Source organism: Carassius gibelio, chromosome A5, assembly GCF_023724105.1.
Source record: "Carassius gibelio isolate Cgi1373 ecotype wild population from Czech Republic chromosome A5, carGib1.2-hapl.c, whole genome shotgun sequence".
In the NCBI taxonomy this organism is placed as follows: domain Eukaryota; kingdom Metazoa; phylum Chordata; class Actinopteri; order Cypriniformes; family Cyprinidae; genus Carassius; species Carassius gibelio.
This window is the reverse complement of record NC_068375.1, coordinates 24,481,854-24,505,183: the sequence shown is the minus strand read 5'-3', so window position 1 is coordinate 24,505,183 and position 23,330 is coordinate 24,481,854. Positions and strand designations below refer to the sequence as shown.

General features: G+C 37.2%; 2 protein-coding genes across 5 annotated transcripts; one reads left to right on the top strand and one right to left on the bottom strand.

Annotated features, from left to right (window-relative positions):
- The first annotated feature begins 13,608 nt into the window (after positions 1–13,608).
- On the top strand, positions 13,609–17,280 carry ankra2 (ankyrin repeat, family A (RFXANK-like), 2). Of its 2 annotated transcripts, none has more exons than XM_052592699.1 (9): positions 13,609–13,687; positions 14,361–14,737; positions 14,837–14,995; positions 15,098–15,163; positions 15,631–15,728; positions 15,998–16,123; positions 16,337–16,403; positions 16,512–16,592; positions 16,739–17,280. In XM_052592699.1, the coding sequence occupies exons 2-9, from the start codon at positions 14,485–14,487 to the stop codon at positions 16,792–16,794; spliced, it is 906 nt and encodes a 301-aa protein (XP_052448659.1). In that variant the 5' UTR covers positions 13,609–13,687; positions 14,361–14,484; the 3' UTR covers positions 16,795–17,280. The 2 variants fall into 2 exon arrangements, with proteins under 2 accessions (XP_052448659.1, XP_052448660.1); XM_052592700.1 differs by having other exon boundaries at positions 13,648–13,691.
- Positions 17,281–17,475: 195 nt separating this feature from the next.
- LOC128005839 (transcription factor BTF3) lies at positions 17,476–23,076 on the bottom strand. 3 transcript variants are annotated; one of them, XM_052592702.1, is made up of 6 exons: positions 22,978–23,075; positions 22,131–22,199; positions 21,899–22,012; positions 21,592–21,793; positions 18,846–18,902; positions 17,476–17,840 (listed from the first exon to the last, which is right to left on the bottom strand). In XM_052592702.1, the coding sequence occupies exons 2-6, from the start codon at positions 22,197–22,199 to the stop codon at positions 17,794–17,796; spliced, it is 489 nt and encodes a 162-aa protein (XP_052448662.1). In that variant the 5' UTR covers positions 22,978–23,075; the 3' UTR covers positions 17,476–17,793. The 3 variants fall into 3 exon arrangements, with proteins under 3 accessions (XP_052448662.1, XP_052448663.1, XP_052448661.1); XM_052592703.1 differs by having other exon boundaries at positions 22,915–23,069; XM_052592701.1 differs by having other exon boundaries at positions 17,476–18,902; positions 22,978–23,076.
- Between the last annotated feature and the right edge of the window lie 254 nt (positions 23,077–23,330).

Below are 23,330 nucleotides of genomic sequence, written 5' to 3'. Positions count from 1 at the left end.
GTAGTTTGAAACAGCTGACCAAAGCTTTCTTTCTTGGGGACTTTGTTTTGTCTCCTAGAAACCTTGGAGCTTCCACTGGTCTGTGGCGGTTATAAATGTTACACCATACTGCTGCTGCTGCTGTTCTTTAAGTAAGCTAATTTAAAGAGTATACAATAAATTAAATGTCAAACAAACATACAATAATAAGCCTAAGTAAATCATAACACCACATAAAATATAAAAATGTGTAACAATTTATCCAGTTTAATAAAATAAACACTAATATAAAAAGTAACAAACTGACTCCAATTAAGTTTTCAGACTATGAGCCATTCACACTTCCCATAAAGGACTGATTATGGTTCTTTTGAGATTGCAAACATGATACTTGACTCTGAACTGCTGCTAATTATTCTTCTTTTTTTTTAATAATATTCTGAGCACTGGGACCCATCTCACACTCAGATTGCCTACACTTCTTCACTCCATCACGGTTTTGTTTAGGGGATAAGCGCAAGCATCGCAACACGTTTATACTCATCTACACTTGCCTCCAGCAGCGTGGGGGTGTCGGAAAGTTCAGAAACAATATATCACTGCTCAGCCTTTTCGAACTTTTTTTTGCCCCCAAACAAAGAACGAAAACGGACTTCGTTTGAAGTACATCGAGGCCTTAACATTAGTCGTGTGGGATATTCGCAAGCTACCCAGTAGGCCTGTGAAGCATTCTTTTGTTACTTCAGTTTGCTCAGTATTCTACAGAGAAAAGTAGAAAGACAAAGACTGATGAGGAGCGCACTTCAAAGTGCCTTTCATGCCAGACCCTCCTATTTCTCTTTCCCTGGCCTGAAAGTGAGGGCTGGGACTCTCTAAGGCATAGGCTATTCATGCAGGATACAACATGGGAAGGAAGAAGTCAAAATCAATCCTGATTACCAGGACACAGTGCCCTCACCCCCACTTCTCTCTGCATCCTCAAGTTTGGCTCTGAGACATCCACGGGCCCAAATATACGTATCTAGATTTCTGGAACATAATCATGGCTGCAGCCTCAACATTATACAGTCAAGTGCTTAAAATACTTCCGATGACAGCTCTGCTAGCTTCATGGCCACAATCATAATAAAGTTTCAATTAAATGGACACAACTATCTCAAGTGCTGTCTCAATGTTATACTACACATGTTAAAGGGGTCATATGATGCGATTTCAAGTTTTATTTTCTCTTTGGAATGTTACTAGCTGTTCAAGAATAGATAAGAACCCTAAAGTGGCAAAGACTAAAATCTCAAACCTAAAGAGATATTCTTTTTAAAAGTTAAGATTCGTCCATGGCACACCCTCCTAAAACACCTCATTGAAACTGGTCATATGATGCTTTATAAAGAATATTATTTGGTGTAACAGAATATGTTGACATGCTTTAATGTTCAAAAAACACATTATTTTTCAAATGCAGTACATTATTGTAGGTCATCTATGCCCCGCCTCTCTCAAACGCATCATTTTCTACAAAGTCCCTCCTTCTGACAAGTGCAGTCTGCTCTGATTGGCCAAATGACCAGTGTATTGTGATAGGCTGAACACCGATGTATCTCATCTTTCCATAATCACGAGCTTCTTCATTTAAATGTAATGACAGTTAATAATGTCCTTAGTTTTAGCATCAATAAGGGGAACAGAGTTGTGTATCAGACACAGTGATGAAGCTCGTATGTGTTTGCAGTACACAAGCCACGGACGGTTAAGACAGCTTACTCCATGGTGTTTCGGTGTCTCTCTCTCTCTCTCTCTCTCTCACACACACACACACACACACACACACACACACACGACATGCAAAACTCCACATTGGGACATTCAATAGCAAATACTTAAACTAATAACAAAACGTACTTACAGTAGCTGATTCAGAAGCACCAGATTGTCGTAGCAAAGTCAGAATTACCTCCTCTCCTAGGTTCACGAAAAAGTCGGCTATAAAATGTGTTAATGTTCTGTTGTAATAATATTAAAGATTCCTAAATGCATCTACTTTCAGAAGGCCAAATAAAGTGCTTTTGCTTTCGCCAAGAATCACACAGCATCTCCCTGACATGGCTGCTTCAACACTCACAGCGCTTACTGAAACAAAGCCTTCTTTCTATACATGAACATTTGGGCGGCATTACACAAAGATTTGCGTGTTTGTTTGAACCGTTTTGGGGGGCTTGGCAAAGTCTTAACTTTGATAAAGAATATCTCTTTGGATTTGAGACTTTAGTCTTTGCAACTTTACAGATCTTCTTCATGCACCAAGAGCTTGTTACACTCCAAAGAGAAAGGACATTTTTCTCAATCGCATCGTATGACCCCTATAAACACGGCCCAACATGTCTTCGTCAAGATTTGCATAACACCACCCAAATTTTCACCGCACACAAAGAAGGCGTAACTTTGATTCTTGCAAAAATACTTTGTTTGGCCTTCCAAAAGAGGACACAAGTAGAAATCATGATCCTGAGCGAGAAGACTACAATGCCAGCTGTTCTGACTCACAGTCTGTAACAATTTATGGACAACAGCTTACGTTTACATATGTAAAGAATCTGCCACTGATGATTCAAATGCGAGTTTTGAGCAGTCTGGAGTAGCACTTGGTGGTTTGTCATTTCTCTGATCATGAATGCAGACATGGTTTTATGTTTAGGCATTGCATTGCACCGCGCCACATAAAGATAAAACCATGTCTGCATTTGGATAAAAAGACCGTATAAGTCATTGTAATCCATATTTATGTCCCCACTGGATGCAACAAATAGCTTGTTTGTAATGGGTTTTATTACTTTCTGACCGGGACAAAGCATCACAGTATGGCAAACATTTCCATCACACGCTCGAAGTATTCGACCAATCACAAAGCACTGAATAGCTTGCCAATCAAAGCACACCTTGCTTTTTAGACAGATGAGGAGAAACAATAATTTGATTAGATTAGATTAAATTTTATTGTCATTATGCGGAGTACAAGTACAGAGCTAATGAAATGCAGTACAGTATGTGGAAAATAATGTGTTTTTTTTTTTCAAATCCACATTCATTATCAGCGTGGATTTGCTCAGCTTGTCAGTTAACGGCTCTGTGTAGTAACAGCTGCGCTATGTGAAATCACGCACCTGATGGTATTTACCGATGATTAGAGAACCAGCTTTACTGACTAGATGCACATTAATCATCGGCCAATATATATCGTGTACCACTACGGAGTATTATACCAACACAGTCACTCATCTGGAAACTTCCATCGCAAGCATGACTTGATCAGGGTGTTTAGTGGTAAGTTTTAACGTTGAATGTGGTACTTTACATGATGTGACAGCATTTTTATTGTTTTCATTATTATTATTTACTTATTTGAGTTGCAGGTGTGGGAACTGTGTTCGAATGCCTAGTTGGGCTGAAAACACCGCATCTTCTCAAACACCAACTAGTGGAAGTGTTTGTGGGCAGGTCAGAGTATTCGTATTTTGCTGGCAGGTGTGGCTTATGCAAATGTGTTACCTTGTGACGCATAAGTAACAGATAGAAAATTCAAAAATATAACTGCACATTAAGGTGATTCAAAGTCAACTCTTTCTTTTGAGAGACAATATCTTTATCATGCACTTGTTTGATTAATAACTTTGCAGACCATTTACACTTAGTCATTTTGCAGACACCTTTATCCAAAGCGACTTCCAATTGGGGGATAAATAAAGTGATTCTTCTTAAAGAGGCAAACAGACACAGGAAGTACTTGTAATACCAAGTTTAAGACATTGTTCAAATAAATACAAGCTAGAAAGAGAAGGAATAAATAAAGAGAAAGGTTTTTGTTTTTTAACGATGAAGCCAAGTATTTTCAAAAGATAAATTTTCAGCTGTCGCTTGAAAATTGTCAGGGATTCCGCATTCCGGATAAGGGTGGGAAGATCATTCCACCAACCAGGAATGGTGAACGAGAATGTTCTGGAAAGTGATTTTGAGCCTCTCTGCGATGGTACCACAAGGTGTCACAATTGAAGGATAGCTACGTTAAAAACGGGGGAAAATACTTTTTTTTTTTTTTTTGAAAACCCTTATGACCTGTTCTTTAACCATTCACAAACACATTTGTTTGGTTCTGATCGGATATGCCAATTTATGGTGGATATTAAACGTTTTACCTTTTATCCAAATTAAATACAGACAGACATGCATACCAGTTGTCGAATACAGATTCCTTAAAGGGGGGGTGAAATGCTATTTCATGCATGCTGAGTTTTTTACACTGTTAAATAGTTGGATTCCCATGCTAAACATGGACAAAGTTTCAAAATTAAGTTGTACGTTTGAAGGAGTATTTGTGTTCCAAAAATACTCCTTCCGGTTTGTCACAAGTTTCGGAAAGTTTTTTTCGAGTATGGCTCTGTGTGACATTAGATGGAGCGGAATTTCCTTATATGGGTCCTGAGGGCACGTTTGCCGGAAGAGCGCGCGCTCCCGTATAGCAGAGCACTGAGAGCACAACAGACTTCACTGATCAGAGCGAGAGCTTCGCGAAATGTCACAAAAGGAGTGTGTTTTTGGTTGCCGGGCAAGACAACCCTGCACAGATTACCAAAGAAAAAACAGCATTAAGGGACCAGTGGATGGAGTTTATTTTTACAGAGCATCAACGGAGTTGTGCAAGTGTTTGTGTTTGTTCCCTGCATTTCTAAAATGCTTGTTTTACAAACAAAGCCCAGTTTGATGACGGATTTGCGTATCGTTTATTTCTTAAGGATGATGCAATCCCAACGAAAAAGGGTCACGATTGTGTGTTGGAACCACAGGCGGTGAGTAAAACTGCTTCAAATATCTCTGCCTCCTTGTTAGTGCGTCCGCCTCCCATCGGAGACCCGGGTTCGAGCCCCGCTCGGAGCGAGTCCTTGCTGCTGCTGCTCTCGTTCAGTTTCAGCCTTCACAGCTGTCACAGCTTTCAAACTCTCTCAACGCAACTGGCGCTCGTGATTCTTTAGCTCCGCCCACACGTCACGCCTCCAGGCGCTCGTGTTTTTCCGGGAAAAATCGGTACAGACTATCTTTCTCTTATGAATATAATAAAACTAAATACTTTTTGGAGTTATGAAGGATGCAGTACTACTCTATAGGTACTCAAGATTAACATGATATTGAGTGAAAACGAGCATTTCACCCCCCTTTAATCAGAATGTTGACTTAATCTGGTTATGCCAATTGGATTATTTACATGACATTTCAATAGTATATTCTGTGCATGTAAACACAGTCATCGTTATTGTAACTGCTATTAATTGCAGTAATGTAAAATATGAATAACAATGAAATGTGGCCATTAAAAAAAATACAACATAAAACACTACTGAAGTGGTTTCAAAGTTACAATCTATACTGATAAATTCAATACTTTTTTCTCCCACATTAAATAAAATCCAGTAAAAACGACTGAGATTATTAAAATAAATTAAACTAATGTAAAAAAAATTATATATTTTTATTATACTCCTAATGAAGACATTTTACAGTGCGCTCTAGTTCCCATAGCTGCGACTGTCAACTGGTTACAAACAATGAGCTTTCAATGGAGCTTCATTCTTCCCGACAATTTCAAAACGTTTACATTATTTGAAGACGAAAAGATTTCATTTAAGAAGCTGTGGTGGGGAACTACTTCCCAAAACTTTAATTAAAGCGCGCCCGCACCTGACCTGTAGAAGACCTTTCACAATAGAACTCTTACCTCACTGCATACGAGTGTAATCTCTTCAACTTCAGAATGATTTCAAATTGCTAGCAAAAAGTATCCTGACTGACTCACGGTCGGCATATCTGTGTGCATGACTTACACCTGTACAATGCCGACAGTTTTCAATGGACACGAGGGTTGTGGATGCGCCACCGGTGCTCACTCTCTTCAACGCCGTGTGTGATGACGGCACTCCCCCCACCGCGAGCATTAACCAATCCTACTACGGTGAAGGTTTGGCTTATGAATAGTAGGCTACTTGACTTCACACCGCAGAAAAGGTAACCAAGTAACGTCAGTATGACTGAATTCATATTAATATTAATATTAATATTAATATAGAGCTAAAACTTCAGGACTTACTGAGAGCTTTATACTTTTTTTTTCTTTTCTTTTTTTAAGTATAGGCTACTGCTTATAAACAGGTTTTGGCATGTGGCACTACATGACAATAAATATGTACATTTTAATGTCTTTTGTAACACAAGTTAATATTTTCAAAATTGCAGAAGCGAAATTGTGTCATAAAATATCTTAAGAACAGAAAGGCTATTAGGCTCTACTCTATAACATGCTATTTTAGGATCATGCCAGTGATAGACGAGCTAGCTGAAAGTATATCTGTTTAAGCCAGATTTGATCCATGTTAAATAATAAAAAATGTCGATAATATGCTTGTGAAATAGGATATACAACCATATCACTCTTAAATCCTGTATCGTCTAACACGTAGCTACTGTGTCTGATCGGTATAGATAAAAAGACATGTCAAGAAATGTCACTCCTAGTCACACAGGATCGGTTTACCGAAAGTGCCCCTTGCAAATTGAATAGGAAATGAAGAGGAAGTCAATCAATGTGCCCACCCTTCCTTTCTATTCTCCAAAAGGCTGGACAGAGTCCAAGCATCACAGAATTTCCCCAGAAAACCCACCAGAGGATAAGAGTCTGTGCTTCAACCGTATACAACTAGAGTAGACTACCATCTAGTGGCTGATCAGTGTTTAATATTCAGTGAGCCTGAAACATATTGTGTATGAAAGTCATGCCATTCATTATTCTTTTGAATCCTTGGCATAACTGAGATTTTAACAGAAAGCATCATTCTAGTGGGTAACAACATTATTTCGTGTCAAAACATGAATAAATGAAACAGTGAAAATACACTGTGGTGCCCCCGTAATGTTTATAATGAATGAATGATTTTTATTTTGAGGCAATTGTGTAAATGTGTCTGATTTATTTTTTATTTTTTTTCTGCTTCTATGTGAACCTCTGGTTGATTTCTCTGTCTAATCGAACCTGAAAAGTATAAAATACAAAAACAAGAATACTTTTTGTACGTGAAGAAAAACAAAAATAATGACTTTATTCAACAATTTGTCTCCTCAGTGTCTCTCCACATCACCAAAGCGCCATTTTGGAGAATATCCGCTGAATGCAAAAAAGTGCTAAAAGTGGCCAAAACCACCTTAAAACCATCTTGGGAGACCAGCCAAACAGCTTAGGTTTTTAGCATGGTTTTCTTTTCTTTTCTTTTTTTCAGTAGGGAGTTGTTAGCAATAGACATAAATACATAAGTCTTATTATATAAAATTTTTACCCCCTCATTGAAAGTCTATGGGATTTTAGGTGGCCTTGATAGTCTGGTTTACGAAAAGCGTAAGCCACATCAGTTTAAAAAGACATAGCAACCTGAGTCAGACCAGGATGAAGATCTGACCCATGTTTGGTGGTTTTAGCTTTAAAAGTCTAGGAGGAGATACACTTTCAAATTTGGTCTGAGAATTTAAACAGGATTTCAGTTAGTTGGCTATTTCAAGCCAACTTAATCATACAAAATGTCTGCTTATTTAGTGCACTGAAAAATGTTTTTATACAGATGTTAAACTTCCTGTTATGAAATGAAGACCGACACCTTTTTTGTTTTATCCAGCTGTATTTACTCTTTGCAACTTATAACATCCAAGTGAAAGATATAACACCAACATGCCAGCAGTGGCGGCTTCAGACAATTTTCCAGACCAAAGCACACAGCACAAGTGAGCACACAGTGGTTGAAGGAGAATGTCCTTGCATGATCTAGTCAGAGCCCAGACTTAAACCCCACTGAAAATACTGACACAAGGGGATCCTCAAAACTCAGTGATTCTTTACACATGTAGGTGTTATATCTTTCACCTGAAAGTTGCCCAAATTGAAAGTACAGCTGGATAAAACAGAAACTGTCCGTCTTCATTTCAGGCTGCAAATCAACAAAATGAGATTATTTTAAAAGGGGTGATTCTTTTCTACACCCACTGTATATTGCGAGTTTACAATGCCATCTTCTGGACATCACTCTACACTGCATCCGTGGCACTAACGTTTTACCATTTCTTTTTAAAGCAGAAATAGTATGAGTTATATGCTGTTGTGAATTAATCAACAGTAACTTAAGCCCATAACGGGTCCCAAAGAATATAATCATACAAATATTTTGTTTTTATTAAATACTGATGAAGCACAGACACAAATTTGTGTGACAGAAGATGTAAAAAGGAAAGTAAATATAAAGGCATTAAAGGGAATTTGTACCCTACAACCCTGCACATTTCCCATTCTTGCATTTATTCACTCAGACAGCTTTCTTTGGGATTCTAACAGGATTGTACAGGATTCTGCTACTTTAATAAAGACAAACATCTCATGAACCTTAGTTTACTAAGCATATATAATTGAATAGTCAGTAAGACGTTAGGTGGTGACATATAATGTGACTTTTAAAGTAATCACAAATAAGAAGAGTGAAGGTATGAACAGTTAAGATCATTTATGGGTAGTTTGATACGTACAATGAAAATAGGACATGTTTTGAATTGTGATACAATTTTTTCCTGATAGTCAACAGTAATGTAACCGGACAGTCACTGCATGAGGTGGAAGGAAAGAAATCTCCCACCGAGCAAACCACCGTCATTCCTGTGTACTGGAGCTGAGCCGTGACCCAAAAAGTGCCTTTAACCCCCTAGTCTCTCTCATGAGCAAATGCACAAAAAACACCAAGAATCAAACCAAAAGCTACAACAACAGTTTCCCTTCCTTCATCACAATATCTGTCTGACTCCCTCACTCTATGAAAGAGGGGAGATCACCTCATGGCCCATGTCCTTGCTGTGAAGAACAGCAGGGGAACCGAGAAAAGACTGGCCACAACAGCTCCAGCACGACTTCAGATCCTATTGACCGGAAGAACATACAAGGCTGCTCAGTAGGGTCTCACGCTATCGGCCTATATTCAGCAGGCAGCTCTCTCACTGCTGCCCTCCTTGGGTTCCTGATTTAGTTACACCACCAACCCCAAAATGAAAGATCCCCAATCTCCCATCTCAATCCCAGAACACACAGAGATGACTAAAGGAAGGGAGTTGGCAAAAAAAGAGAGAAGTGTGAAATGTACAGCATGAAAGTCAATCAGTTCTTAAACAACACTATCATCTATTTATTTACGATTGACAACACAAGACAAAATGACAGTTTTCCACAGTAAAAAACAACAAAATAATACTAATATGCAGGCCAAACTGGCAAGTGCAAAGCCAACATTACATTATAAGAAAAGAAAAAAAGTCTAGTATATGGTTGTGGTCTGTATTCTTTGGGAGTTGTTTATTGTAATTGTGTATCTGAAATTGTTCTATTTGTGTTTAAATCAAAGGTTGGACTGTTTTTGTTTCAAATTTAGCCTTAAGTTTAAATTCGACCCAGGTGTCCCAAATCATGATCTCTCATGAGTCCTGTCCTCTCTTTCCGTGCAAGCACAACTGCAGTCTCTCGCTCCGGCTGGCCTGAGCCCTCCACTGGCACAGCAGTGAGCACATTTACCAAGCTACATTTCACTTCCCGAAACTTTTCAACTTCCAAAGTCCATCAGAAGTCACTGTACTGGGGAACTAAAAAGAAGAAATCAGTGAATCAGTGCAAATGGGAGATGATTTTACATTTTAATGAAACATTTTGTTTCCCGCTTTTGCTGGTTGAAAATGTAACATTTGTAACAAATGTAACAAAAGTTTCACGTTTGCTGATGTTATTTTTTAATTACTATTTTATTGATTTTTAAAGTGATGTCAGAATATGATGCCACTTTTGTTGTCCCAAATGTAAAAAAAAAAAAAAAGTCATAATTAACATATAAAAACTAAAAAGTATGACATTAAAAAAAATCTATCTTTGTTTAGGATGAGAGAACATATTCACATTTCTGTGTTACATGTTTACTTTTTACTTTAGTAATCTTTTATTTTTGTTAAATATTTCTGTCATCAAGATGCGACGCGGTGGGAAAGCCATTCTATCTTTTACCAATTCACAATTACATCGCACTTAGTGGCTTTAAATCATACTTTTTAATGTCATAATGTTGAATTATAATTATAACTTAATGTCATAATTATGACTTTTTATGACATGATTTGGACCTTTGTTATCTCATTTTAAAACTTTTTCTCACAATTATACCTGTCAAAACTGCTATTCTTTTTTTCTTTTATGGTGAAAATGGGCTTTCATACTGCCTAATAATGTAATTAAACTAAAAACACAGATTTAGAAAAAAAATGATCAGAAACATCAGAAACATCAAAAGCTGAGCATGTCACAGTTAAGGCCTATTTTATATAAATTAGGATATAAAAAAAAAAACTAGGAAAATACACTGGCATTTTTCATTTATGAGTACAATTTTTGACCCTTGTCATGTAACTCATAACCTTAATAATGGTTTATACTAAGCAGCTCACCAACAAAAATGCTGCAGATTTTCAACCCACCCTCCATTTATTTGGTCAGTGCCTGTATAGGATAACTTTTAAACTATTAATCTCCTCTAAGGTTCAGCAAAAGTATTCAACAAATACTGCATGTGTTTGTGTTGGAACAGATTATTAAAGCTTTTTTCATTTTTTACTTGGATTAATCAAATTCTTCAAAACACTTCTCTGTAAATCAGATCCAGCATGCAAAAAAAAGAGTTTGATTATTCTGTTAAGTGCTGTAACTCAAACAATGCAAATTCACCCTTTCATATTTGTACAAGATCATTAACAGGCCTACCTATGATTTTGTAATCCCTTAGCTCAATCAGCATTATTATTTTGTTCTTGGAAAATACAGAAACAGGTCAAATGTGTATAATTACGCTCTGGAATTCTTTTGTTGAAGCTGTTATATAGACAGTGTAGGCCAAGTGCATCCTCGTTTGAGTTTTGGTCTTCTGCACATGCAGTAAAACAAACAAACAAACAAACAAAGTGATTGTTATTATGATCTTCATTCACAACATTTTGTTCTTTGGTCTTTGGTCATTTTTGAGTGAGACCCTAACAGTCCAATCAGATTCGATGATATATGATAAGCTAAGCTAAAAGTGCTGGAGATTGTCTGGAAGGATTAAAAAACAGCAAAACTCAATTGTTTAACTCTAGGGGAGTTAGTAAATGAGCCTAGTAAAAAAAAAAAAAGTGGAGTGTTCCTTTAAATATCCTGATAAAATTCATACAAATATGGGTAAAATGGTGTTTAGTTATGCTGCTTCATCTAACTGGAACCAGATACATTTTGTCTCAGAGAGATGATCTCTTTCAATTAATCTAAGTGTATTTTAAATGATTTTGTCTTGGATTTACCCGGTGTATATTTTTGTTTATGTGAATTGATGCATGTTGTTTTGTTTAAATGTGTAACAATGTGCACTGCCTGTCTTGGTCAGGACCCTCTTGTTAAAGAGATTTTATATCTCAAGAGTTTTATTTCCTGTTTAAAAAAAAAAAAAAAGGTATGCTCCATGCAATAAATGGCCTTTATGAATATCATGGGTAATTTCAAAACTAGACTATGGTTCAATAGGGATTGGGATGAAATTTAGTTTTAACTGAAGCTGGGCTTCTAGTGCCAGAAAAAAAAAAAAAAGATTAGTGTAACAGAAGCTGGCTAAGTTCTAAACAAGAGCTTAAAATGCTGCCTCATCCCGCAAAGTCCTTAATCAGCGAGTTAAGAGATCAGCACTCTGGAGCTTTAGAAGCATGTGTGTGTGAATTAGTCTCACAGTCAACTCAAAACAATCAAGGAGTTAAAGCCATGAAACACGAGGGGTCAGAGTGTACAGCTGAATTAGATCCTTCTGATCAGCTTCTCGAAGAAAAGCTCTCTGCACATAGTTCAAGCAGGGCTGTTGAAATGGTTTATATTTATCTTAAATGTTTTATTGTCTTTAAGCGTCCACTAAAAAAAAACAGTCCATTACAACCTACAAAACAATTGGCCTGACAATAACTAACATGTTCTTCAACAGTTTTACAGTAATTTATAAGTAAAATAGGATCTGGTTGTAACCATGCTATACTATTTATCACCAAAGAGCTCGCTGCTCTCTCCTATGTGACCCAAAGTTTTCTGTGAAGACTTTCAATTCAATTCTCCAACACAGAAAAAAAAATTTTTACATCCAGGATGATAAAAGACAGGGAATAGAAAAGGCATTTTATCCTTGTCTTTTAAACTTGATATAACTGACTTTCTATAAAGTACTTTGACAAAGAACGCAGTGATTAATTTTCCTCAAAACATTTCAGTTTTCTGTGTGTATTTAAAAGTTGAGGATTGAAGGCTGGTAATAGTGTCCGTTTCAATCAATGCCCTAAAATCCATCATTTAAACAGGGGTCTGTACAAACAGTGAACTCGAGTGTGAACACAAAAGTGAATGGGGCTTAGAGGCTGTTAAAGCAGACCTTTGACAGGTTATGTAGAAATATGTAGTATATCCCATATAATCTGATTACCATTGTGAAACCAAAGGGCAAATCTAGCAATATAAATGCATGATCTCAGACCCACTAAATAGTGGAATAGAAAATCACATAGCGGTCATGATGTATGAAAAATGCCATAAACGTCAAAAGCACAGGCTTTCTGCATACTGAGAAAAAATAATGAAGTTGATCTGCTTTCTTAAAAGCAGGGAGATACTAGGAAGTAATAATTATACATTTGCATCAATGAAAAGTTTTTTGTTGGCTTCATCAAGCAATTATTACATACTGGAGTGGGAAATGCAGCTGTCTGATCAAATTGCAGTGAACATTTCAGCTGTACCCAAGCAGAGAATGGAGATGTTATTATCTGGATGTTTTTCCAGTGGTTTGCAGTGGGCCGGACAAGAGTCTACTTTTGTTTCCTCTTCAGTTGTTTGGACCAGATTTTACATAAATATTTATGCATTGCTCCACTCGATTCTGAGAACGGCTTTGGTGGAGGATATCTAGTGACCACTAATTCCAAAATTACACAAATATTTTGTAAGAATAAACAAATGACAAGAACTCATGAGTACACATACTCAAAAAATCACTAAATATGTCATGCAAGATTTGCAAGACTCCAAAGAAACACATCACTCATGATAGAGCTCATGTTATAAAAAATTTAATAAAATAACTAAATAAATAAAGCCTGCACACGCAGAATGGATAGTTGCATAAACACAAAAGGCAGGCGTTTTGTCACTAAAGTTACAAACATTAGTGTGAATTCAGGTAAAATGGGAAACTATTTGTCACTAAGATGACAAAAAATGTTTAAAGTAACTTTTTTTTCCTCTCTTTTACTTTTTATATGAATGTCAGATTGGGAGCTTTGAATCCCCTCTCATGATTTAATTTTGCTTATTTAAAATGCCTTTTATATTTATATTTTGTGTTGGAAAAAAATATTGCTATTTTTATAGCGGGAGTTGTCTTACCATGGATACAATGTAATTGCAATGTACAGCATACATTTACAAATCCAACTGTTGATAAATGAACACACTTGACTCCACCCACTCTGCGTTCTAAAAAACTTTATTTACACTCAACCTCAAGAACAACGCGTCTTTTCAAAACAAACGATATTAGTAAACTTGGTAGGTATATATGATTGAATTATTTAAAATAGACGATTATTTACGTTTGTGGTTAAATGTTCAATAGTATATGTTGAGCAATATATATATATATATATATATATAACGTTATATATATTTTTATTTTTTCAAATGCTGAAATAAGATGATGGCGTCAGCCTGTTAATCCTGTATTAGAAATCAAGCTGTGCCGCTCTCGTATCCTGTCTGTGTTTAAACTGAGGAAATGCCCATGCTGGAATTAAGATGTATTTGTACAGCAGTGTTTCACTTCCTTTTTATTGATAAACTACAGTCAGTGTGACCTACGGCGGTCGTTAGCTGGTTGGCTAACCTTGTTTTGGTCACACTGACACCAAGCGCGTTCATTTGTTGGACATGTGAGATTATGTATCGTTTTCCAGGATTAGGGCTTTTTCAAACGTGCATGGTTTAATTTCCATCATGAAATCTGATATAATATTATAATAATATTCAGCTGGGGGGTGTTGCTGTTAGTGATGGTTGTGAGGTTATAGTATCAAACAGAGGCACAAAAGTAAATGAAGGGACAGCCTTTAAAAAATTATAAACAAAGAAGACATGAATTACAGTTGTTTATATCAGCTGTAGTGTGTCAAATCAAATTGTACACATATTTAAACTACTGTAAATTTCTTTGTAAATATCCCAGGCACAAAAGATCCATTCTTCAGGGCGACTGAACATCATCCACTTACTGTAAAGGGGTTGAATCTATATAAGAAAAAAGAGGCTATCGTAGCATCTTTTGGAATATCACAGATTCCGAGGGGCCGATGGCATCAGAGGAGATGGAGGGTTTGTGCCCATTGCCAGAGGTGACGGGCATCAAGGTGGAGCCATCCGTCAGCATTGGATCAGCAGACGATAGCAACTCACAGAATGCCATGGGCATTAAGTTTATATTACCCAATCGCTTTGACATGAACGTGTGTTCGCGCTTTGTGAAGTCACTGAATGAGGAAGATAGTAAAAATATCCAGGACCAGGTGAACTCTGATCTGGAGGTGGCCTCTGTGTTATTTAAAGGTAAAGCAAGTGAATAGATAAAAATGATATTTTCCCATTGAATATAATTGTCAGAAAAGTCTTTAAAATGGCCTGTTTCCTTACTCTCTCTCTCTACAGCGGAGTGTAATATTCAAACATCTCCCTCACCTGGAATTCAGGTTAGGCATGTGTACACACCATCCACCACCAAACACTTCTCTCCGATAAAGCAGTCGACCACGCTAACCAACAAACACCGTGGAAATGAGGTCTCATCCACACCGCTGCTCGTTCACTGTAAGTCTTCTCAATCTCATTTGGCAAGACAGGCCTCTGATATTTGTCAACCTACTGTTTAAAACTATAACCATGATCATAACCATTTGTTTTCTCTTCTAGCACTGTCTATACATCAGTTGGCAGCACAAGGAGAGATGGTGTTCTTAGCCAGTCGAATAGAACAAGGCTAGTTTGTTTGTAAAAATTAATTTGAAGCAATTTGGTCTTACTACTGTTCAAAGTTTGGGGTTGTAAATGTTTTTAATGTTTCCTATGCTGACAAATGTTGCAGTTATTTGATATAGTTGAATATATTTTAAAAGTATCAATAGAAAAGCAGAATTTTCCACAGCCATTACACCAGTCTTCAGTGTCACATGATCCGTTTAATATGCTGATTAAGTGCTGAGGAAACATGTTGCTTCATTATCAGTGTTGAAAACTAGAAGTCTATTTTAGAATTAGAAATGTTTTGTCAATTTTGATCAACTTGATTTCTTGCTGAATAAAAGTATTAATTTATTTTAGAAACAAAACAGAAGCATTTGACTGACCCCAGACGGATAAACAGTAGTGTAGTTTTAACTATATCTCTAGGTCTAAAATTCTGATAGATGAGTTTACCCTTACCTTCCTGTTTCTCTTTGAATTAGAGTCTGTAATAAACCTGCAGGATGAAGAGGGATTCACCCCACTGATGTGGGCAGCAGCTCATGGACAGATCGCTGTAGTGGAGTTCTTGTTACAGAGTGTGAGCACATCATACACACTCACTACATTTTTCCTTCAGTGTTGTCTGACTAACTGAAGTCCAAAGCTACCTGCACAAAGCTATCAGCTAGAATTCATTTTTGTGTCCGTCCTCAGTTGCTGCCATCTTTGTATCATGAGCTCACTGTTCTGGATCGTTTTTTAATTCTTTATTCTGTCACCTCAAATTTTAGCTGATCACCTGAAACACAAAGCAGAAGTGAAATCCTATAGCCGAATCTCCAGGTACTCACAGCTCTTTCCTTTCAGGGTGCAGATCCTAATCTCTTGGCCAAGGGAAGAGAGAGTGCACTGTCACTGGCCTGCAGTAAAGGGTACACAGATATTATCAGAATGCTTATCGACTGTGGAGTTGACGTCAATGAGTATGATTGGGTAAGCAGTCACAACACTGAGTCCCTGAAGACATCTATATCTATGACCTGGTTTGATGAGTAGGAGTCATTTTATTTTCTAGTATGGTTATATGGTGTGAATACACTTCTGAGTATGGCTTGGACCTTGCACTCTGAGGTGTAGTAGCCAGAATCAATGTTTGTTTAAGCAAAAAACTGATATGCACTTAAGGCAGTGCTTCTGTATTTCCAGAATGGTGGCGCGCCATTACTCTATGCAGTGCATGGTAATCATGTTCGCTGTGTGGAAATCCTCTTAGGTAAAATGCTTACTTTAAATTGATTTCATTTCACTGCAGTACAAACAGCATTTAAGTATTCTTCTTAGGTTTGGTTAACTGTTAATATTACTTCCGATCACTGGACAGAGAGTGGAGCTGACCCAACCATGGAGTCTGACTCTGGGTTCAATGCGATGGACATGGCTGTGGCAATGGGACACCGAAATGGTAACTATAACATGATTATTATTAGTGTTAATCAAACTGAGCTTTCTTAAGACATGTTTTATTAAGTGTAAATAATATTCAGACTACTATACCCATTTTGTGTTGGTCTTATTATTGTCTTTGTAATCATTTATATTGTTTCCCAGTCCAACAGGTCTTGGAGGCTCATCTTCTGAAGCTTCTGCAAGGAATCAAAGAATAACCGTAGCAACTACAAGAAGTACAGTGAATATTTAAGTGTTGTCAGTGTTTGGTATGATGACATGGACAATACCATTTGAAGTTTGCAGAACATACTTTATATGAAGTTGGCACTTTTTATCCACTGTAGAAAGTGCAAATGCACAGATCAAAAATGGATGGCACATGATGACATCGGAACTTCAGCATTTTTAATCTACTGATATATATGTGGTTTTTATTCCGTGTGATGTGTTTTTAGGTCCTCTTTAACCACTTTCAATGTGTACTTGAAAATATATTTTGCCGTTTAATGCAAAAATAAGCTGCTTCACTTTACATTAAACTTGAATGGTTCATAAAACAAAGTAAATCTAAATATGGGTACTTTAGAATCAAGTGGAAAAGAACATTGTGAAATCTAGGTTTACAGTAACAATATACATTTTTCCCTTTTCATGTAAGTTTTGTGCTACAACACTGTAAATAAACCTTAATTTATACTGAAGGATGTGCCTGACTTGTGTCTGGAACAACAACTAATTAAAGTGCCATAGAAGTAGAATTCCACTGCATTTCTAATATGAGGGTTCTAGTTATGTACTAATCCTTTAGGAATCATCTTAATTGTGGTTGAAAATGACCAAGTCAACAGCATAGAGTGACCTCAACCCCACTTAAAAAAAAAAGTATTTAATAAGCCTTTTGTCAATAACAAACGTTTATTTCCAGATGTTGATTCAGACAGGCTCCAAATGAGTGAGCCCCAGTAACAGGGAAGGTGTAGGCAAAGATGGCTTCGTGGACAGCACAAGCAAACACACACACTCATAAAACTGTGCGTAAACTTGTGTGGTACAATCGATCTCACACTCTCAGCTTCGACATGAGGGTCACAGCAGTGCACGAAATAGATAAAGGAGATTCAGGGATGCAAAATATTTATAAAAGAAAAGAAAAAAAAAGTCCCACAAGTCTCCGCTGAGACCAGAGATTTCAAACGTCTTTCCTTCCCATGACGTTAATTTGCCTCATTCTTTGAAGCCTCATCAAAATTCTCCACAAGGTCTGCAAAGAGAGAAAAACAAGGATTCAATCAAATACCAGCTCTACCTGTAGTCAATGACAATTCAGAGTGTCTAAATCTGAACACAGGGAAAACAGGATTTATGAAGAAACACTGGACAAATGTGAGAGTAACAAACTAAATCTCATCTTTAATAAACAATCTGTGAATGTTTAAAGAAACATGATCTGTAAAGGAAATTTCTGTGCTTCTCTCTCACTTGTGTGCCCACGTGTGCAAGTAATTTCCATAGAGAACAAACGAGCACTTGGGGACTGAAAAGTCCACAGCTGTAAAAATGAAACCACAGAGGATCAAAAGCAGGTTGCCTTTTAGGAGATGGAAAAAAAAAAGGGACCAGCAACTTTTCTGCCTTGGGGCATCAGAATGGAAATCACTAACAGAAGGCTGGACTTTGTTTTCAGAAGGGACAGAAAAGGTTGAATCTCAGTAATGGGCACAATGGCACAAGCTGTTAACCTCTTTTTGTCATCGCACGGGTGAGCTCATTTTGCAGTGTTGGGGATGTAATCATACTGTACATGTGCAAGACTTGGGTTACTAACTGGAGTTTGATCAGGGAGGAGAACTGGGGAATTGTAAAGGCAACCGTATGTGTTTGACCCCCTCTCTTTCAAAAGAAAAGCAAACTGAGCTTTCAGTACTCATAAACAATAGAGGAGATTTTAAACACTTGTATATGATGACGGTGCAAAAGCCAAGACAACCTGCTGAAACCTTCCTTTTTTGGACATTTCCACACCACAAGATGAGATGCTGCCCTAACATGAGCAAGGGTGCTTTGCTTGCATTACCACATGCACAGAAACCCATATGGTAATAATTGTGGAGCTCAAGCTAAGGGGCATATAAAATACACAAGAAATAATAGAAAATGTAAGCAAATAATCTTATGGTATTTGTTGCAAGTTAAGACACGAGAGCTGATTGTTTAAAAATAAAAAAGGAAATTGCAACAAAAAAAAAGTTCAGAGCAGCATACTGACCTGGAACTTCGTCATCATCTTCCTCTCCAGCAGCTACCGGTGCCTTTCCATCACCAGCTGAAACAAATTGGAGAAAATCTTATAATAAATGTACAAACATTCTCCTATTTAAACAATACATTATTGGAGAATCTAGAGCATTTTATTATTATCTGTGTTTTTGTTCTGTCAGTGTCATTCTGTTGCAATGCAGAATCTTCCATCATGAAAACAAATTCCTTGTATGTGAAAAATAAAGCTCATTCTGATTCTGAAACTCAAAAATATATAACTATTTAGCAGTCTTAAGTAGGGATGCAACGTTACAAATTTTTCAGAACCAATCTAATCTGATACAGCGCAGTTTTTTTTATTCAATGTAAAATTTCTATTCTTATCTGTGTTGACCTGATCATCACTCTTGTGTATTTAACACAATCAATATAAACAATATATAACAAACATATAAACAACTTCATTTTAATGAAAAATAACAAATGTAAAAATATATAATCATAATATATGACAAAAAAGACTATTATAAACTAGGTTAGTAGATAATTCAGCAGCAAAAGATACTCTAGATTCCAGAAAAATCACTGGTCCACAAATGCACAAAGTTTAAGTATATACATATAGAAATTTAAAAGACTGTTCTTTTAAATGTATAGCACAGTAATGAAGGGAGCAACATATCATAGAAAGGACAAAACAAGAAAGACTATTAATAATCTTTGATAGCGCAGAAAAGTATTATAATACTAAAGGTGCCCATATATAGCGGCACAGAGCGATTATGCGCATCACGTGCTCCGCATGATGAGATTAAAACAGTCACAGTGTGCAGGCTGCGCAGTCCTCAGAGTCCATTTAGAAAAGTTAGCACAACACACAAGCTGCTCGGCTCGTGTTCATCTTCAGTTCTCGCTTCACAGCAGTTCAGTCAGTCTACTGTTTAAGTAAATTAATTACTCTGCGGTACTGGTTTATTTCGACTCAGAGGGAGTGTTAGCCATGTAAAAAAAAAATGAATTAAGTAATTTGTGGATTCATGATTACTGGAGACGCAAACCGGTTCAAACCAAATGATTCAATCAGATTTGGTGAACTGGTTAAAACAAATAGAAGAATTGGTTAAGTCAAACAAATCATTCGCGAACCGGACATTACTAGTATAAAGAGAAGAGATATGGATACGTAGTGTATTAAACCTGTATGTTAGTTTATTGACCCCTTTGAACAGTTCTAAACCTGGTTACTGTGCGCTTTTGAAGAGAGTTGTTTCATGGTTTTGACTGTAACCAAACGCGACACACAGTTTGATTGCTGAACGGAATAGTGTTGTCAAAAGACCCGATACTTCGGTACTAAAATGAAAATGTTGCAAGTACCCGGTTCTTGATGCAAGTAAGGTGCGCACGAAAACGTTTTGGTGCTTTATAATTTTTTTGTGCCTTTTGGGGAGCTCAGATAACAACAACACAGAATAGTACATGCTGTCTCGTCTGACCGATACCCAATCAGCGGAAAATGCCAGTATCGGATCGATGCATCCCTAGTCTTAAGACTCAATATAAAAACAATACTACTACTATTAATAATATTAATAAATACTTTTTAAAAGGAATAGTAACATTTGTTTTCTTTTTAATTTTAACAGTAAACCTCTACTGTGCATCACTTTGCTTTCCAAAAAATTAAATGGTTTTTAATTAGGATAAATTAAAAAATTTTATGCCTTCATCGGATTACCAGAAAAATTAAGAACATTTCATATGGCCCCATTATTGTTTAAAAAAAAGGATCCTATAAAAAAAAGAAAAAGTTTAAAATACAGGCCTGTGGCTTTTAATTTCTTTTTATAAATTCACAGATTGTAAACTAATGTTAACAGTTAATTTTGTAAAAATTTCATTTGTATTAAAACTATATTCACTGAATGTAAAAACAGAGAATCGAATGGAGAGCTTGTGAATCAAAATCAAATCGGGACATCTGAATCAATACCCAGCCCTACAAGAGAGACTAAAAAAATATAATTTCCATAAAGACAGGGCTAAACATGCATATGTTATGGGAACCATTGGCTCAGATTAATAGAAGAGTGAGAAATATCACTCAGGGTTAAAAGCCTACAAAACAATAACCAAAATTCAACCTTCAACCAGGTCAAACAAGAAATAACACGCTTTATATTAGCGAAGATTCTGCATGTAAAATAATTAATCTTGCTTTGGCTCAAGGTTTCAAACTAGGGTTTGTGAGTTGATTAAACCATTAAAAACAATGTAAAAATTAAAATTACAAAGCAAACCAATTTTTCCCAAATTGCGGTTTGAAAAACTAAACCGTGTAAAAATTGAATATCACTACTAAATCACAGAACCGGCTTTACTGACAAGATGTGCATGACAATCACATTTGATTAATCTTGCAGCCCTAAGAGTACTTCAGAATAATATTTGAGGTCAAAGAAGTTCCGCTGATAAAAAAAAAAGCTTATGCATTCCTCCTTTGCACTCTCAATTTAGTTTTAAATGACCAGATTAAATTCTTTTTTAAAGCAAACTCTCTTGGAACAGACCAGAGGCAATGAAACACCCCTCCCCCGAAACATGCTTACACCTGTTAGCAACACACACATGGGACTGTCACTTTAAAAGGTTAGTTGGTTCACTAGCTGCTTGCTGCATAAAATGAAAACAAAAAATGTGACACTGCCTCTGAAAAAAATCTGTCCTTGTGCATTTTTAAGAACTGAACACACCTTGTTTGGGCAAGGCCTCTGCGAGTCTGCGCAGACTGGTCAGGCTGTCAGCACCCAACTGGTTGAGGATAGAGGGCAGCATCTCTGTCAGCTGCTTGGTCTCGGCGTGGCCTGTGATGGTGAAGGTATTGGCTGCCAGTGAGGCCTGCACTTTGGGATTATTGAAGTGGATCACCGTGCCCTGGTTTGTGAACATGTTCACCTGCAAAGCAACAGTGTGGCAATTAAATGACCAAAGTGTACATGGAAAGAGATTATTTTAGACATTAGTAAATACAGTATGTACACAGCTGAAACCAAACCTTACCTCCTCAATGCCAGAGATGTTATTTACTCCCAATTTCTTCAGAGAGAACTGAAGCTTTTTGTCATCAGCAGTGGCCGTTCTGTGGACCACCTTCTTCTTTCTGCGGGCTGTACCCTATCAAAACAAAATACCATTAATGTGTTTGTGAGGAACTACACTTACATGACCAAACAGTTATGAAGTAAATACACCAACCAAATTACAACGGGGTTTTTGCATTATAAGCTCTTACCTTTCCACCAATGCGGACTTGTGCCTGCAACTTGGCTAATTTCTCCTGGTTCATTATCGTTTCTTTCATCTGTAAAGACACACAGAAGGATGTTAATGATAGTGTGGAGGGAAGTTAAAGCACAAATGAGTTGCAGGGGCGCGGTATGAATGACACATTCAGCGAACAATCTTCTTAATAATACACAAGAAAACTTGAACAAACACATGCACATCCATTAGTTAATCGCCCAGCTCACGCCCTTGTTCATTTCTTAAACGCACAGAATATATCATTTGCGGTGCAGCCGCTAATAAAAAGAGCAAATGAAAGAGCTGGTTGTCAGGCCTGTTGAGCAAGAGCGATCAACTGACTCAAGTCAAGTCAGGTAGTTTTAACACCCGCAACGTAACACTTTCAGTCCGACACTATTATGTAGCCATTTTCTTTAAATATAAAACAATGCGACGCGATTTCTCGCTGAAAAAAAAACAGGCTCTTGGTCCACATAGAAAACCGTTAAGTTAGCCATTTCAAAACGCTAAACGCTGACGAAAAGTCATAAAGGAAAAGGACATTAGCAGAAGGTTTACAAGTATATATGTAAAAACATTAGATAAAAGTCTCTCGTATGGAGGCTCGTGGAGTTTGTTTGCAGTGAGCTAGCAGCAGTGCTAATCTCACGCGCTCTCAGGCCTGGGTCTCCCCCAGTAGGGCCGAGTCTCACCCGAACCTATTTAGGCAGCTTTCGCGGGTATTTCCTACAAAACAGCAGTCGCGTTTGGTAAATAAGGTACTTATTTACCTTGAGCCTCGAAACCAGGAGTGGTTGTGCAGGAAATAGAGTATTTTAGAGCTCCTCACTGACCTGCACGCTAGCAGCAAACACACGCGGAGAGCAAGATGGAAGCGAGAGAAGAGGACGGAAGTGACGACAGGACTGAAATGCGACGCAGTGGGCTGGATCCAGAAACCATTCCTACCCACCCTGGCCTGCACTAGTCTGGGCAACAACAGTGCTCAACCAGCGCAGTCGGGTCTCTTTTGTGCGGTATTTGTGTAAGGATATAAGGTAAAAGTTTAACGAGCACAATATTAACCAGAAATAATGTCGTTGCTATACGTTGTTTAGCTATGTGGAAACTTGATCGTGAGATGGCCTCTGATGTAGCCTAACGTTAGTTTAATAACTCTGTGTATATATATATATATATATATATA

Bases quoted from the DNA above. Each gene is read 5' to 3' on its own strand.
- ankra2 (XM_052592699.1), top strand. From the start codon at position 14,485: ATGGCATCAGAGGAGATGGAGGGTTTGTGCCCATTGCCAGAGGTGACG. The intron at 15,164-15,630 runs GCTAGTTTGTTT...TCTTTGAATTAG, and splicing joins AGCCAGTCGAATAGAACAAG to AGTCTGTAATAAACCTGCAG. The intron at 16,124-16,336 runs GTAAGCAGTCAC...CTGTATTTCCAG, and splicing joins ACGTCAATGAGTATGATTGG to AATGGTGGCGCGCCATTACT.
- LOC128005839 (XM_052592701.1), bottom strand. From the start codon at position 22,199: ATGAAAGAAACGATAATGAACCAGGAGAAATTAGCCAAGTTGCAGGCA. The intron at 21,794-21,898 runs GTAAGGTTTGGT...GTTGCTTTGCAG, and splicing joins ACATCTCTGGCATTGAGGAG to GTGAACATGTTCACAAACCA. The intron at 18,903-21,591 runs GTGTGTTCAGTT...AATTTGTTTCAG, and splicing joins AGAGGCCTTGCCCAAACAAG to CTGGTGATGGAAAGGCACCG.